Here is a 16,493-nt window from a genome sequence, read left to right on the forward strand (position 1 = left end):
TCAAATTCGGAAGAATTACCGCTTTTCTAATTCCGTTAGCCAGTCTGACCCGAGAAACCTCGCGTTATTCCTCAAACTACTACTCCCGACATGCAACGCGACTACCGCTCACCCGTACGCCCGTGGGTCCGGAGGGCCCGGCGTGCCTCGAGGTGCGAAAGGCCACCTGGGAGTCGCAGTTCAGAGCCTCGGCCGGTCCTGCCAGCGCGGCGGTGGCGGCTCTTGGTGTCAACGGCTGGTGCCGTGACGGCGAGCGGAGGTGGAGGGAGGCGTGGAATCCGCTGGAATCCGGTGAGTCAGGCGCTCCCTACGCGATAAAGGGAGGCACCACCGCGGCGCAGGGCGGAGGCAAGGAGGCGCGGCCCCCGCAGCTCCGAGTACTCGGGGACGCCGTTGTTGCGCCCGCGATAGCCGGGTCGGGAGAAGCCGGAGCCCGGCCGCTCTCGCCCTCAGCGCCCGCCGCCATCTCCACCATGCAGTCCCGGGAAGACGCCCCGCGCTCCCGCCGCCTCGCCAGTCCCCGCGGTGGGAGGCGGCCCAAGAGGATTTCCAAACCGTCCGTGTCGGCCTTCTTCACGGGCCCGGAGGAGCTGAAGGACGCGGCCCACTCTGCAGCCCTGCTGGCTCAGCTCAAGTCCTTCTATGACTCTCGGCTGCTGTGTGATGTGACCATCGAGGTGGTGACGCCTGGCAGTGGGCCTGGCACGGGCCGCCTTTTCTCCTGCAACCGGAACGTGCTGGCTGCCGCCTGCCCCTACTTCAAGAGCATGTTCACCGGCGGCATGTACGAGAGCCAGCAGGCGAACGTGACCATGCATGACGTGGATGCCGAGTCCTTTGAGGTGCTGGTCGAATACTGCTACACCGGTCGCGTGTCGCTGAGTGAGGCCAACGTGCAGCGCCTTTACGCGGCCTCCGACATGTTGCAGCTCGAGTACGTGCGGGAAGCCTGTGCTTCCTTCCTAGCCCGCCGCCTGGACCTGGCTAACTGCACCGCCATCCTCAAGTTCGCCGATGCCTTCGACCATCACAAGCTGCGCTCTCAGGCCCAGTCCTTCATAGCCCACAACTTCAAGCAGCTCAGTCGCATGGGCTCAGTTCAGGAGGAGACTCTGGCAGATCTGACCCTGGCCCAGCTGCTGGCTGTCCTGCGCCTGGATAGTCTAGACATCGAGAGTGAGCGGACAGTGTGTCACGTTGCCATGCAGTGGTTGGAGGCGGCTCCCAAGGAGCGGGGTCCCAGCGCTGTGGAAGTCTTCAAGTGTGTCCGCTGGACGCACTTCGCTGATGAAGATCAGGATTACCTGAAAGGGCTGCTAACCAACACCACTGTGAAGAAGTACTGTCTGGACCTTATTGAAGGGGCTCTGCAGATGCGATATGGTGACATGATGTACAAGTCTGTGGTGCCAAAGCCAGACGGCGGCAGCAGCTCTGTTGCATCCACAGCAGAAAATCCACCCCAGAGGCTGGGTATGTGTGCCAAGGAGATGGTGATCTTTTTTGGACATCCCCGAGATCCTTTTCTCTGCTATGACCCATACTCGGGGGACATTTACACAATGCCTTCACCTTTGGCCAGCTTGGCTCACACTAAAACTATCACCTCCTCAGCTGTCTGTGTCTCTCCAGACCATGACATCTATCTAGCTGCCCAGCCCAGAAAACACCTCTGGGTGTATAAACCAGCCCAGAATAGTTGGCAGCAACTTGCAGATCGCTTGCTCTGTCGTGAGGGCATGGATGTGGCCTACCTCAATGGCTACATTTACATCTTGGGTGGGCGAGACCCTGTTACTGGGATTAAATTGAAGGAAGTGGAATGCTACAATGTTCAGAGGAACCAGTGGGCACTGGTGGCTCCTGTACCCCACTCCTTCTATTCCTTCGAACTAATAGTGGTTCAGAACTACCTTTATGCTGTGAACAGTAAGCGCATGCTCTGCTATGATCCTAGCCACAATATGTGGTTGAACTGTGCTTCTCTTAAACGTAGTGACTTTCAGGAAGCCTGTGTCTTCAATGATGAGATCTATTGTATCTGTGACATCCCAGTCATGAAGGTCTATAATCCAGCTAGGGGAGAATGGCGGAGGATTAGTAATATTCCTTTGTTCTCAGAGATCCACAACTATCAGATTGTCAGTCATGGCCAGAAGTTGCTCCTCATCACTTCTACCACCCCACAATGGAAAAAAAACCGGGTGACTGTGTATGAATATGATGCCAGGGAAGACCAGTGGATTAATATAGGTACCATGTTAGGTCTTCTGCAGTTTGACTCTGGATTTATTTGCCTCTGTGCCCGCGTTTATCCTTCTTGCCTTGAACCTGGTCAGAGTTTCATTACTGAGGAAGATGATGCACGGAGTGAATCTAGTAATGATTGGGACTTGGATGGATTCAGTGAGCTGGACTCTGAGTCAGGAAGTTCAAGTTCTTTTTCTGATGATGAAGTCTGGGTACAGGTTGAATCTCAGCGAAGTGCACAGGATCATCAGGGTTCTTTGTAAATATTTTGAGACACTAAGATGTTTCTACTGCTATGTAATCTATCTTTAAAAAATACAGTTTCCTTTTCCTGAAAAACAAAATTGACTAGGACCGCAGATTTGGTTTAGAAAGGCTAATGTTTGAATTACTTACGTTACAAAATTTAAACAGTCCATGAAATCAACCTATATAATAATTTGCTATGTTAAAAGTCGAGATTAAAATATGCAGAAAATGAGCTATATAATTCATTAGAATGCTTGGTGTTTTTTTTCATTGTTCAACTATTCATTGCACCAGTGGATTGTTTTAATTAGTTGTACTGTTTATATTTTGGTTATCTAATAAAGTCTTCTGTTAACTTTTTAATTCTATTTAGTGCCTGCCACAAGAAGTTTAACTTTTTAATTTTTAGAATAGAAAATTGGACTAGCAACTTCATAGGCTTTTGAAAGTTTATATTTTTCCTTCAGAATAATGAAAGTAATAGATTTAACAAATTTTAAAGTAGTCTTTAGCATTCTAAGTTAATATAGTTTGTTAAATTTGTGTTGGTTTTCTTCCCTTTTGCAAAGGAAAAAAATGAACATAGAAAGCTTACTGAATAGTGCTTTCATTTTGATCATAGTGCAGAATGGAAGAACTCACTGAAAGTAAAATAAATAAATCATGATTTCATTGTTTTAAGAGAAATTTAGCTTCTAATTTTGAAATGTAAAATGTATTTTTGCTAAATGTGACCATTTTTTATTTTAAAAAACATCTTTCTTGTAGTGTCACCAATTATTTAAACACCCTTTTAAACAAAAAATTAAAAAAATAGGTGATTTATAAATTCATATTTTTCATATATAACCTGATACATGTTCATTGAATCAGAGAAATAATCCTTTTCACTGGACAAATCATTGGGTAATGTACTTTTTATCCATTGGTCATGCCTTGTCTTAAAAAGTTAATATGCTCTCCTAAAATATTTTGGCTGTATAGTTTTGGTGTTTGTCTTAGAGGATTCTTCAGCAGGAAATGATTTATTATTTACTGTTTTGTGAAGTAATACTGGTTTTAAAAATATGTATAAGCTAAAAACAGTATTTTATTGAGATCAGTAATTACTGTGTCCAATTATAAAATCAAGGGCCAGCAGAGAACTTTAAAACTTTAAGCTGTATATAGAACTGTTTTGTGTAGTGTTGAAATATTCTGTCAGTTTTGTAAGTTACTATAAATGATTATCAGCTTGAAGGTATTTTTATATTAAAAGTTGACAGTTAAAGAATACAAGTGGATGATGGCATTTGGGGCCAATAGTGAAAGTATATTTCCTCGAAAATATTTCCCTAAGCAATGATATATATGGTTATTTTATTAGGGTATTTATGTCTGTTCTGTATTTTTCAGTGAACCAACACTCCAGTCTTGGATTTTTGTTTTTCGTATTTATTTATTTTTTTTTTTTGTATCACCATGATGTGTAAGGGAAAATCCAGAAATAGAAACTAAACTGCACAAAATTGACATTGCTAATACAAGAAAATATAAGTGCTTACCTTTTAGGAGCATCTGTACATACATATGATTTTCATAATACATGGTAAATGGTGTACATATACAGATGCCTATGGTCTATCAATTTTTTTATACCCACTAAGAATTATCTTGAATTTTTGTTCAATAACATACTAATTCCCTTTCTTTGTTAATTCTCTAGTGACCAAATGCTAACATTTCTTATACCCTGACAGAGTACTGAGGAGTGTGCTCTGGGATGGGGAATTGAATTTTGAATGAAAAAAAGAGAGGGAGAGAAAAACGATAAAAACAAAATAACATACTTAGTCTTTTTTCTTCTTCTTCTTAGTCGTTTTGATTGGCCATTTGATGAGTCCACAAAACATTCCTGCTTAACATTATTTCAAGTGAAATAAAGCAACATGCTTTAGTGGCCTAAGGCTAACTTGTTCCAATGATATAACGGATGTGTGTAAGCACTGCTTTGAAGCAGAAAGTGATTTCACTATAGTGTTATTTTTTTGGCCAACTTTTTTGGCTTAACTTTGTCTTGTAAACTTGAAATAGGACAGTGCTTATCTCAACCATATTATCCATCTGTAGAATTAAGGTCTGCAATCGATAAGACACATTCTCTTAAGTTGTCATTCTCAACCTTTAAGTTAGGTATAAGCTAATTAGTAGGTAATGTATTGGTTTACAAAGAGGTTTCCTTGGGAAAGATTTTGGTTTTGTGATATGTTTGTTAATTAGAGAATAGATGTTAATCATTATTTTAAAGATAAGTGATTTGTACATGATTAGTTACAAATAAAACTGGCACTAGAACCCAGGCTATCTGATCTCTTAATTTAGTGTTCCTGCTAAATGTGTGAAACTCTTACTTATGCATTGTGTGACACAACTAGCAGTGTTGAAATCCCTTCCTGACAGAAAAGCGCCTTTATCTCAGTTTTATAATTAATTGGCACATTTTTAAACAAATGCTCAATGTCATTTTCAGGACTACTATTTCTAACATTTAGAATGATCTTAATTTTTTTTATATCTGTGTGCCTCTAGTCTGAAAACCTTAGAGAATCCTAATTATTTCAATACTTTAAAAATTCAAATAATAAGTGGCTTTGGTGTTTTCAAAAGGGTAAAAAGACTTATTTTAGCAAATAACTTGGGTGGTTTTTTTTTGCAAATAATGTGTTTAATTTGAGTTTAGGACTAAATTTAAGTTGTAGTTTACTACTGACTGCTCATTAAACTAGGGACCAGTGTTTGCCTGAAATTAATTATAATTTTAATTTATAACTTATTCATTGTGTTTTATGTTTTATTCCTCATTTCAGTACAAATTTGTTTTAATGTTCATAAATTGGAAGTGTAAATAGTTTGCAGCAATATGTCGGTCCCCTGAACTTTAAAAGAAAGTTTACTTGTCTTTGTTCTTTTTTAAAATATATATTTTTATTGATTTAGAGAGAGAGAAACATTGATGTTAGAGAGAAGCATCAATTGGTTGCCTCCTGCATGTATCCCAACCAGGGATTGAACCAACCCGCAACCCGGGCATGTGTCCTGACCAGGAATTGAACTGATGATGCTTTGGTGTATGGAATGATGCTCAACCAACTGAGTCACCCTGGCCAGGGCTGGAGCTTACTTGCCTTTGTAGTCCTGAAGTGTGATATGGAGATCTCCATAATCTGCTTTAGATATGAACTCTTGGAATCATTTTATGTTGCATGCTTCTTAGCTGTTTTACTTTGCCTCTGTCCTCATCAGGTATCTCCTGTAGCTTTTTTATTTTTTTACTTTAATAACCTATTTTATTTAACCCAATCTATCAAAAATATTATCATTTTAACAAGTCATCAATCACAACTTATATTCTCACTTCCAAAGCAATTTTAGCTGCTTGTAACCATATCTTCTTTTAAAATTTTACGCACCGTACAAAAGTATTAAATAAGTGCCACATCAGTACAGAAAACACATAGCCTATAGTTCATCCTTAAAAATCAGAACAGCCAAGTGAAAAATCAATACAGATTCTTATTTTTACTTAAACAAAAACCAAGGTACACTTTGGAAATTAAATTACTATGTTTTTTCTTTCTACAGATGTGACATCCATGTTTTCTGATCAGTAATATTCTATCAAACATTGTGCTAAGCCAGCAATTTTCAACCTTTTTTACCTCATGGATTACATAAAGTAATTACTAAGATTCTGCAGCACACCAAAAATATATATTTTTTGCCGATCTAACAAAAAATAGGTATAATTTTTTTATTCACACTGGGTGGCTATTGTTGTGTGGCTGTTGTCATTTTTTTTATCTGATAGTCTAAGGCAGCGGTTCTCAACCTGTGGGTCGTGACCCCTTTGGGGGTCGAATGACCCTTTCACAGGGGTTGCCTAAGACCATCGGAAAACACATATATAATTACATGTTGTTTTGTGATTAATCACTATGCTTTAATTATGTTCAATTTGTAACAATGAAAATACATCCTGCATATCAGATATTTACATTACGATTCATAACAGTAGCAAAATTAGTTATGAAGTAGCAACGAAAATAATTTTATGGTTGGGGGTCACCACAACATGAGGAACTGTATTAAAGGGTTGTGGCATTAGGAAGGTTGAGAACCACTGATCTAAGGGAAAAGAGGTCAGTGCCCCTGACTAGTCAGGTATTGCATGTTTTAAAAATTCTTTTGGCATACAAGTGTGCCACGGCACACTGGTTGAAAATCGGTGTGCTAAGCCAATGTACTAAATCAAAGCAGACAGATGAGCAGTGTTAACGTAAAAACCATTGAAACCTATAAAGAATTTTGTGAGTTTATTTGAAGCAAACTGTCGACATATGCCAGGAAGCGGAACCTCTAAGAATTGAGATAATGCTCCGGAGATTGGCGGGTTACATTTCTATTTATACATTGCAATCAAAGGAAAGGAAAGAAGGTGGGTTACATGAAATCCATTGGTGATAGACTAGAGAGGCGGGAGAAAGCAAAGCGGAGGGGGGTGGGAGGGAACCCTGGGATTGGATAAAAAGTAAAATGATGGACACATACTTAGGTGGGTGCAGGAACAATTAACATGATAATGAAGTAATCTTTGGTATCTGTCCTGGCGCCCAGCACATTAGATTGTGCCCCAAGGGGTCTGGAAAAAGGGAAGTTACCTAGACATTTCAAAGGGTATATTATTATAGATGCAAAAAGACAGCTCAGTTAAGGTAAATGTTGACCTTGTCATTGAAGATACCAGCCTAGGAGGTGACTACCCACCATAACTGCTTTTAGTTAAAGTTTAATTTCAGATCATCCTTTGTGGTTACTTTAGGTCTCTGAGTCTGCAAGACAGCCATGTAGACCTTTCCTGAGCTTGTCAGGTTAGCATGTGGCCCCTTTCATCCACAGCAGCAAAGTTGTTTGCTATCTCCTATTCATGCTGAGCTAGACCAGTCGAACACCCTCTTGGTAGGAGAATTTTGACAGGAAGAAGGGTTGCAGGGCTCTACCCCAACCAAAGACCTAATGAACTGATTTATACAGAAAGAGTTTTAAGCAAACCCGCACAAAACACTTAACAAGCTATAAGTGGGGGTGGGAACACCTGGCCCTCGGGCCATGTAAGCCCTCAAATCATTCGGTCTGGCTCTGGCAAGCATTAGGAGTGAGTTAATTAAAGGTTTGACCAAATATAGTAGGCTAATTTTTTTTTCTTTTTTCTTTATTAAATTAAATCTTTATTGTTCAGATTATTACATTTGTTCTCTTTTTTCTCTCCATAACTCCCCTCCTCCCAGTTCCCGCCCCACCCTCCGCCCTCACTCCCCACCCACTGTCCTCATCCATAGGTGCACGATTTTTGTCCAGTCTCTTCCCACATCTCCCACACCCCTTTCCCCCCCAAGAATAGTCAATCCATTCCCTTTCTATGTCCCTGATTCTATTATGATCACCAGATTATTTGTTCACTTGATTCTTAGATTCACTTGTTGATAGATGCATGTTTGTTGTTCATAATTTGTATCTTTACCTTTTTCTTCTTCTTCCTCTTCTTAAAGGATACCTTTCAGCATTTCATATAATACTGGTTTGGTGGTGATGAACTCCTTTAGCTTTTCCTTATCTGTGAAGCTCTTTATCTGACCTTCAATTCTGAATGATAGCTTTGCTGGATAAAGTAATCTTGGGTGTAGGTTCTTGGTATTCATCACTTTGAATATTTCTTGCCATTCCCTTCTGGCCTGCAAAGTTTCTGTTGAGAAATCAGCTGACAGTCGTATGGGTATTCCCTTGTAGGTAGCTGAGTTTCTTTCTCTTGCTGCTTTTAGGATTTTCTCTTTGTCTTTTGCTCTTGGCATTTTAATTATGATGTGTCTTGGTGTGGTCCTCTTTGGATTCCTTTTGTTTGGGGTTCTCTGTGCTTCCTGGACCTGTAAGTCTATTTCCTTCACCAGGTGGGGGAAGTTTTCTGTCATTATTTCTTCAAATAGGTTTTTTCAATATCTTGGTCTCTCTCATCTTCTGGCACCCCTATAATTCTGATGTTGGTACGCTTGAAGCTGTCCCAGAGGCTCCTTACACTATCTTCGTATTTTCGGATTCTTTTTTCATTTTGCTTTTCCAGTTGGGTGTTTTTTGCTTCTTCGCATTTCATATCTTTGACTTGATTCTTGTGCTCCTCTGGTCTGCTGTTGGGAGTCTGTATAGTATTCTTTATTTCAGTCAGTGTATGCTTAATTTCTAGTTGGTTCTTTATCATAACATCGAGGGTCTCATTAGATTTCTTGTAGATCTCATTAAGTTTATCGGCAGCTTCTAGACAGTTCTTGAGAGACCTTAAAAGTGTGGTTCTGAACTCTATATCTTCCATTGACAATTTTGTCCTGTTTCTTTGTCTCCGCATTTTTTTTGTTATGCTTTCTTGGTGCACCCCCTAGTGGTCTTTGTGCGCAGTCTTGTTGTAGTTAAGCCTTGATTGTTGTAGTTAATACTGGGGGGATTTGACCTCCAGGCCAACTGGCTGTGAGAGTCAGCTGTGTCTGCAGTGGGAAAACTTCTGTCCTCTTGGGAGGTGCTAATCTAGCCTTTGCCTGAGGCTATCCGGCAAATGGCTCTGTGCAGGGCTTGGGCCCTGGGGATCTACGGGGCGGGCGGTGCAAGCAGTTATGGCTGCTCTCAGTTCCGTCCCTAGGGTATTTCACTTCAGCACTGCGCCTCCTCTGAGTCTGGGTATGATATTCTCTTTCCTCCTAGTTGTAGAATTTCCACTCAGCCAGCCTTCCTGTGGTTCTGGATGATGTCTGTTCCGTCTTTTAGGTGTACCTTTGAATTGGTTGTTCGAGGCAGCAATCTCTGGCGTTAACCTATGCCGCCATCTTGGTTTCCCTCAAGTGTAGGCTAATTTTTAAGTTGAGAATTTGGTAAGGCCCAAGAATCCTATCTAATAATAGACAAACATGGTAATTAACCGTACCTCCAACATGCTTCCCATTGGCTAATCAGGGCAATATGCAAATTAACTGCCAACCAAGATGGCGGCCTGCAGCCAGGCAGCTGAAGCGAACAAGAGGCTTGCTTGCTCCAGTGAAGGAGGAAGCCAAGGTTCCCCGCCTGCTGCTGCCGGCCTCTGAGCTTCAACTCTAAGAAACAATGTTGCTAATATAGAAGCTAAACAAACCCTAGAAACCTGCTTTCAGCAGCCGAAGTCTCAGAGCTGGAGCCGAGCCTCAGAGCTAAAGCTGACTCTCAGCTCCAGTGACAGCCATAGAAGGTTAATAAATCCCAGAATAAAAAGAAAAAAGAAAAAAAAGGAGGGGTTGGGAGCTTCAGTCACCCGCCAGCCTGAAAATGGCCCTCAGCCCCTCACCCAGACTGGCCAGGCACCCCAGTGGGGACCCCCACCCTGAAGGGGGTGTGACCAGCTGCAAACAGCCATCATCCCCTCTTCCAGGCTGGCCAGGCACCCCAGTGGGGACCCCCACCATGAAGCAACAAGATGGCAGCTAATTTGCATACTGAAGGCGGGCGGCAGCGGGCAAGGCTGTCCGCGGTCTGGGACCCGGATCTGTGACCCTGCTGGGCGGAGGGCAGTGCTTGAGGATGTCCATGGTCTGGGATCCGGATCCGTGGCCCTGCCAGGCGGGGGGCAGTGCTTGAGGCTGTTCATGGTCCGGACCCGGATCCATGACCTGGTGGGCAGGGGGCACCACGGGAGGCTATCCATGGTCTGGGACCCGGATCCGTGACCTGCCGGGTGGGGGTCAGTGCTTGAGGCTGTCCCCGGTCCCGGGACCCGAATCTGTGACTCTGCTGGGCAGGGGGCAGTGCTTGAGGCTGTCTGAGTCCTGGGACCCGGATCTGTGACCCTTCCCAGCGGGGTGGCAGCTCAAACAGGGGCAGATCAGCCAGGGTTGGGCAGGGCAGGATGCCTGGCTTCGGCCCAGCCCCAGTCACTCTGGGCAGGTGAGCAGCACAGAGAGCCTCTGGACAGGGGAGGCAGGCCAGCAGAGGGCGGCCTGTACTCCCCACATGGCAGTGGTGACAGCTGTGAGCGCACCAAGCGGAGCCTGCAGGCTGAGCTGAAGTAGAGCCTGCAGGCCATCAGGGCCCAGGAATGGCTGCACAAGATCCTCCTCCTGGCCCAGAAGGTGCAGGATCGCAGGGACAGCCACCGTGGCGGGCCAGACTGACGTCCTCCTGGCCGCACCACGGGGGTTTGCAGATCTGCAAAGCCAGAGGCCTCCAGTGTGCACATCCCCCCCTGGCGTGCGAACATCCCCCAGCACACTGTCACCCTCCCGCGCCTGCAACAGTTGCAAACCAAGGCGCGCAAAAGTTCCCCCCGCCTCTCCACCACACTTCCATCAACCCAGCATGCCTAACACCCCCACAGGATGTGCACACATCCCCTCTGATGCACTCCTGTCCTTTGGAGAGTGTCTGGGTGTTCTGGGTGCTGAAGGTGGGCACCTGTGAGATGACAGTGAGAGGGCGGAGTGGTGATGCCCTGTTCCCATGGTGGCCAGTGCAGCTAGATCACCTCTGGGGGGTTAATGCAGGTGCTGAGGTGGGAGCAGGTGCAGACAGACACACCTGGTGGGCGCGGGAGGCCCTCACTGAGGTGCCTTTGGTCAGCATTCAAGATCAAGAACCCAGAGGCGGAGAGGAATTTCATCCTCTCAGTGAAACAGTGGGATAGTCGGGGCGACTGTAGAGGAGGAATGTGAACTTTAGGTGCCAGCACCCATGAGCGAAGGCTGCCCTGACTGAGCCTCGCTTGCTTGGGGCCTAGCGCACTCCTGCCGGGCAGCGGGTGACAGGAGGTGCTTTTCCAAATTAATGAGAGAAAACGATTCTCCTGCTGCCCACAAATGTGGAAAGTGAAGTGGGGAGACATGTGGGGAGTGAGCGAGGTTCCCTGTCTGGGGGTTCCAAATCTGCTGTTGGTTTCTTTCACCGCTGACTAGAGATATACAGGGTGTCCCCCCAAAATGTATACACACTTTGAATACGTATTAATTCCACTGGTTTTAAGCATAAGAAAGAAACAACAATGGAGCTGTTATCTGTTAAAAGTGTGGGCACAAACAGGCAGTTGGACATTCCCTGAGGGGTCTCAGATTGGAGAGGGTGAAGGCCAGACTGAGGGGCCCTTTCCCCGCCCCCACACCAGTGCACGAATTTTGTGCACCGGGCTACTAGTGATGTTATAAATATCCAATGGCCCTTGGCAGAAAAAAGGTTCCCCATCCCTGCTTTAAGTAAAGGAGAAAAGGATGCCTGTTGTCTACTCCAGCATAAGCACACATTCACTAGTGCCCAGTAAAGTAGGAGTGCCAACATAACATTTTCGCTTTCATAGCACTAACAAAAAACACAGCAAATAATACTTTGATCTTTAAGTGGGTAATCATGAAAGTTCCACTATTATATCCACTTAAGTTAGCCTGAGTATTCATCTATACAAATATTTTTTTTTCAAAAATGCTTAAAAGAAAGTTCTAAAAACAGTGGGGCTACATCAGGACCAGCAGAAGACATGGAGATACAGGGACTGCAAAAGTAAGAGTAGGAATTAATTTTCACATGGAGCTTTTGTTGTAATGTACCCCGCCTCAAGAAGTCGAATTAAGGAGTCACATTTATTTCAGATCTGGAACGACGAGGGGGCATTTTGCTCTCCAAATCTCGTAGTGGTTAAATGACCGCAACACCAGATTTATATAGGGAAAAATCACAAAGGTATTGATTACATCTCGGGGTTAGGAATGAGGAACCTGGTTTGCATAAAAAGCAGTTTATTACAAAAGTTAGATTGAGCCAATTAGTTATCTACAAAGATTAATTATAGTTTCGGGTCTTGGGACCACTGAGTTGACAGAAACACATTATCTGGAGCCATTGGGTCTTGGGACCACTGAGTCAACAGAAATACATTATCTGGAACCACTGGGCAATTTAGAGTAATTGTGAAGTCCTGGTCTCCAGGTACAGAGGAATGTGTTTTCTAAAACCAGTATGACCGCAACCAATGGGGTATTCAAATTACAATCAATAGGGTATTCAATCGAATGGGATGATTTATATAATTCAGAAAATAAAAATAACTTTTCTATTACTTTAGCAAGCAAATAATGACAGAAGCCAAATCAGCAGGGTTAAAATATTAAACAGCAATTCCCACCAAGCATGGTTACCACCATGCTTCACTTTCAGGTAAAGGACATCTTTCACTTGGTGCCTAGAGCCAAGACTGTGACAATAGATGCTCCAGAAATCTCAAGACAGGGTACTGGTTTGAGTAACACCTTAGATAAATACTTCCAAACAGTAAAAACCCCTTTGAGGCTGGAGGACTCAAACTTGGATGCATGGAAGAAGCTGTAAATGCTCAAAACGATTCATGCAAAGCCTGCTAGGACAAAGAGGGCTGGTGATGGTGGGTGTTGACACGCCAACATGTATGGTGGGGAAGGCCCCCCAGGTGGAATGCTGGATGTGGACCTGCTCCAAAGGAGCCCGACTCAGAAGCCCCTGAAAGAGGTTTCTATTTGGGGAGGAGTACCAGGTTACTGAACACAGGTTTTTCTGGAGAAATAGGTTCCAGGAGGGTCGGGTAATTTTCTTTTGTGGACCCATCAATACTTAACGTTAATGAAGAGTTGCAGAACAGAGCCAGTCTTTCCAAGATGTATTCTTTTGTCATTGGCTGAAGCCTCTCCAATGCACTGGGTTGCTGATATCCATAATGATCTCATTGCTGGAGCTAGGACCTAGTGCCACAGATAGTTCTGCAAAGCTGGCATAGAGGATAATTTACACAATGAAGTCACCACCCAACCACTGCTTAAGTCCAGTCCCCAGCCTTTTTCTGCTCTGTAGTCCAGAAACATTTATTTAAATGCCAGAAAATCTGTAAACATGAGCCACCGCATGTTGAACACGTCACCAGCTACTTTATGGTACTGTGACATGTTGTGAAAGCCACCATGTTAAACCCAGGAATCCGTTCCCGCAATTCTTCTTCAATATACTTTTATACCAAAGAAATATATTCATTAAAAATAGGTGTGTAGATAAATTTATTCTCTTCTCTATCTTCAAACTCCTGGTAGTACTTGTCTATGAAATTTCTCTAATAACTGAAACTCATCATCCATGATAATGTCCTCTAAATATCCAACCACAGCATAAAATTCTGCATCAGAGGAAGAGAAAGACAGTGTGAAGAAGCTCTTTTCCTATAGGGCAGTGATTTTCAACTGATGTGCCACAATACCTATTTAGTCAGGGACACTGACTTCTTTTCCCTTTGATTGTCAAATAAAAAAATGGCAACAGTCCTAGCCGGTTTTGCTCAATGGTTGGATTGTCAGCCTGTGGAAGGGTGGCGGTTCTACTCTGGTCAAGGGCACATACCTCGGTTGCAGGCTCAGTCCCCGTCCTAGTCAGGGTGCATGCAGAAGGCAACCAATCGATGTGTCTATCTCACATCGATGTTTCTGTCACTGTCCCTCCCCCTCCCTTCCACTCTCTCTAAAAATCAATGGGAAAAAAGATATCGGATAAGGATTAACAACAACCACAACAAAATTACAACAGCAAACACAACAATAGCTGTTCAGTGTGACTGCCCTGTCTTGAACCATAAATATACAGGTCATATAATGAAGTTGCATTTTACTGGTCACATGGTATGATAAGGTTGCATCTGATAGATTTTTGTTCAGTCTCTTCCCGCACACCCCACACCCCTTTCCCCCTGAGAATTGTCAGTCCACTCCCTTTCTATGTCCCTGATTCTATTATATTCACCAGTTTATTCTGTTCGCGTGTCACCTCTGTTCATCAGATTTTTTTATTCACTTGATTTTTAGATACAGTTGTTCATAAATATGTATTTGTTGTTCATAATTTTTATCTTTACCTTTTTCTTCTTCTTCCTTTTCTTAAAGAATACCTTTCAGCATTTCATACAATACTGGTGGTGATGAACTCCTTTAGCTTTTTCTTATCTGTGAAGCTCTTTATCTGACCTTCAACTCTGAATGATAGCTTTGCTGGGCAAAGTAATCTTGGTTGTAGGTTCTTGCTATTCATCACTTTGAATATTTCTTGCCGCTCCCTTCTGGCCTGCATAGTTTCTGTTGAGAAATCAGCTGAAAGTCATATGGGTACTCCCTTGTAGGTAACTGAGTTTCTTTCTCTTGCTGCTTTTAAGATTCTCTCTTTGTCTTTTGCTCTTGGCATTTTAATGATGATGTGTCTTGGTGTGGCCCTCTTTGGATTCCTTTTGTTTGGGGTTCTCTGTGCTTCCTGGACTTGTAAGTCTATTTCTTTCACCAGGTAGGGGAAGTTTTCTGTCATTATTTCTTCAAATAGGTTTTCAGTATCTTGCTCTCTCTCTTCTTCTGGCACCCCAATAATTCAGGTGTTAGTATGATTGAAGTTGTCCCAGAGGCTCCTTAGACTATCTTCATATTTTTGGATTCTTTTTACTTTTCCGGTTGGGTGTTTTTTACTTCTTCGTATTTCAAATCTTTGACTTGATTCTTGCAATCCTCTAGTGTGCTGTTGGATCTCTGTATATTATTCTTTATTTCAGTCAGTGTATGCTTAATTTCTAGTTGGTCCTTTTTCATAACCTCGAGGTTCTCACTAGATTTATCAAGGGTCTCACTAAATTTATCAGTGGTTTCTAGGAAATTCTTGAAAAACCTTATAACCATGGTTTTGAACTCTATATCCAGTAGTTTGCTTTCCTCCATTTCTGTCATTTGTGACCTGTTTCTTTGTCTCTGCATTTTTTATGCTTCCCTGTGTTGATAGAGTAGTTTTCTGTGCTAGGTGTCCTATAGGGCCCAGTGGCTCAGCCACCCCAATTACCTGAGGTGGACACTCTTGGTGCACTCCCTTGTGGGCTGTGTGCACAGTCTTGTTGTAGCTAAGCCTTGATTGTTGTTGGTGTCACTGGGAGGAATTGACCTCCAAGCCAATTGGCTGTGAGAACCAGCTGTGTCTATTGTGGGAGAATTTCTGTGCTGGAGACACCCTTCTGGGGCAAGAGTTGCTTCAGTGGGGCTTTGGTGCTCACTGAGTCTGCCCCCTGAGTGTGTCCCTTATGGATCTGAGGAGTTGTAATCTGGATGGTCCCACTCTGACCACTGGGTACACTGGCTCTTGGATCTCTAAGGAGGTGCTAATTTAGCCTCTGCCTGAGGCTCCCCAGCAGGAGCTATGGAGAGATCTGCAGATTCCTCTTGTTTGGGGTTTGGAGGTGCCCAGATGAGGCCCAGCTGTGAAGCAATGCAAGCTGCTGTGGGGTCTTGGGCCTTCTTTTGGATGATCTGGGTCTCTCTGACCCAGCTGCAGTTTGTTAGGTAATTTTAGATTGCATAGGGCCAGGCCATTCATATGCAAAAGCCTCTGCGCACAGCTTGGGTGGGGCGAGGTCTCAGGGAATCAACAGAATGGAGCAAACATCTATGGCTGATCCTCAGCCCTGTCCTAAGAGGCCCCGGGTCTTAGTGTTCCGCGGTAATCACTGCAAGCACCTCTGAGAGAAAGCCGCCCTCAAGTTCTGCCCAATGCTAGACAGTCCAATTTCTCCCCATATGAGTCTGGCTCCCCAGAGACTTGCCCAGAAGTGCAGTTCAGAGCAGTCGGAAGCTTGTGTCTCCCTCCCGATTGAAAAGGACAACCATGTCCTCAGTTGCCAGCCCTTTTCACATGCTCCTCCGTACCTCTGCACTTTACTTCCGCACCTCCTCTGAGTCTCAGAGTGCTTTTCTCTTTCCTTCTAGTTGTAGAATTTCCACTCAGCCAGCCTTCCTGTGGTTCTGGATGATGTCTGTTTTGTCTTTTAGTTGTAGTTTTGAAGTGGTTGTGCGAGGCAACAATTTCAGGTAGTTACCTATGCCGCCATCTTGGTTTTTCCTAGGCACCTGATTTTTAAAAAAATATTTTTA

At 43.8% G+C, this 16,493-nt stretch overlaps 1 protein-coding gene and 1 pseudogene across 1 annotated transcript in view; one reads left to right on the forward strand and one right to left on the reverse strand.

The window, feature by feature from the left end:
• Positions 1 to 203: 203 nt before the first annotated feature.
• The window catches only part of LOC132228402 (kelch repeat and BTB domain-containing protein 7), a 77,981-nt gene continuing 61,691 nt past the window's right edge, over positions 204 to 16,493 (forward strand). Inside the window, exon 1 of the mRNA XM_059684744.1 lies at positions 204 to 4,689. Coding sequence (XP_059540727.1) covers positions 474 to 2,513 — 2,040 coding nt within the window. The 5' untranslated portion in view covers positions 204 to 473 and the 3' untranslated portion in view covers positions 2,514 to 4,689. The remainder of the gene's footprint in view (positions 4,690 to 16,493) is intronic.
• LOC132226347 (ADP-ribosylation factor-like protein 2-binding protein) lies at positions 13,299 to 13,775 on the reverse strand (annotated as a pseudogene).

This window comes from Myotis daubentonii, chromosome 2 (genome assembly GCF_963259705.1).
Source record: "Myotis daubentonii chromosome 2, mMyoDau2.1, whole genome shotgun sequence".
In the NCBI taxonomy this organism is placed as follows: domain Eukaryota; kingdom Metazoa; phylum Chordata; class Mammalia; order Chiroptera; family Vespertilionidae; genus Myotis; species Myotis daubentonii.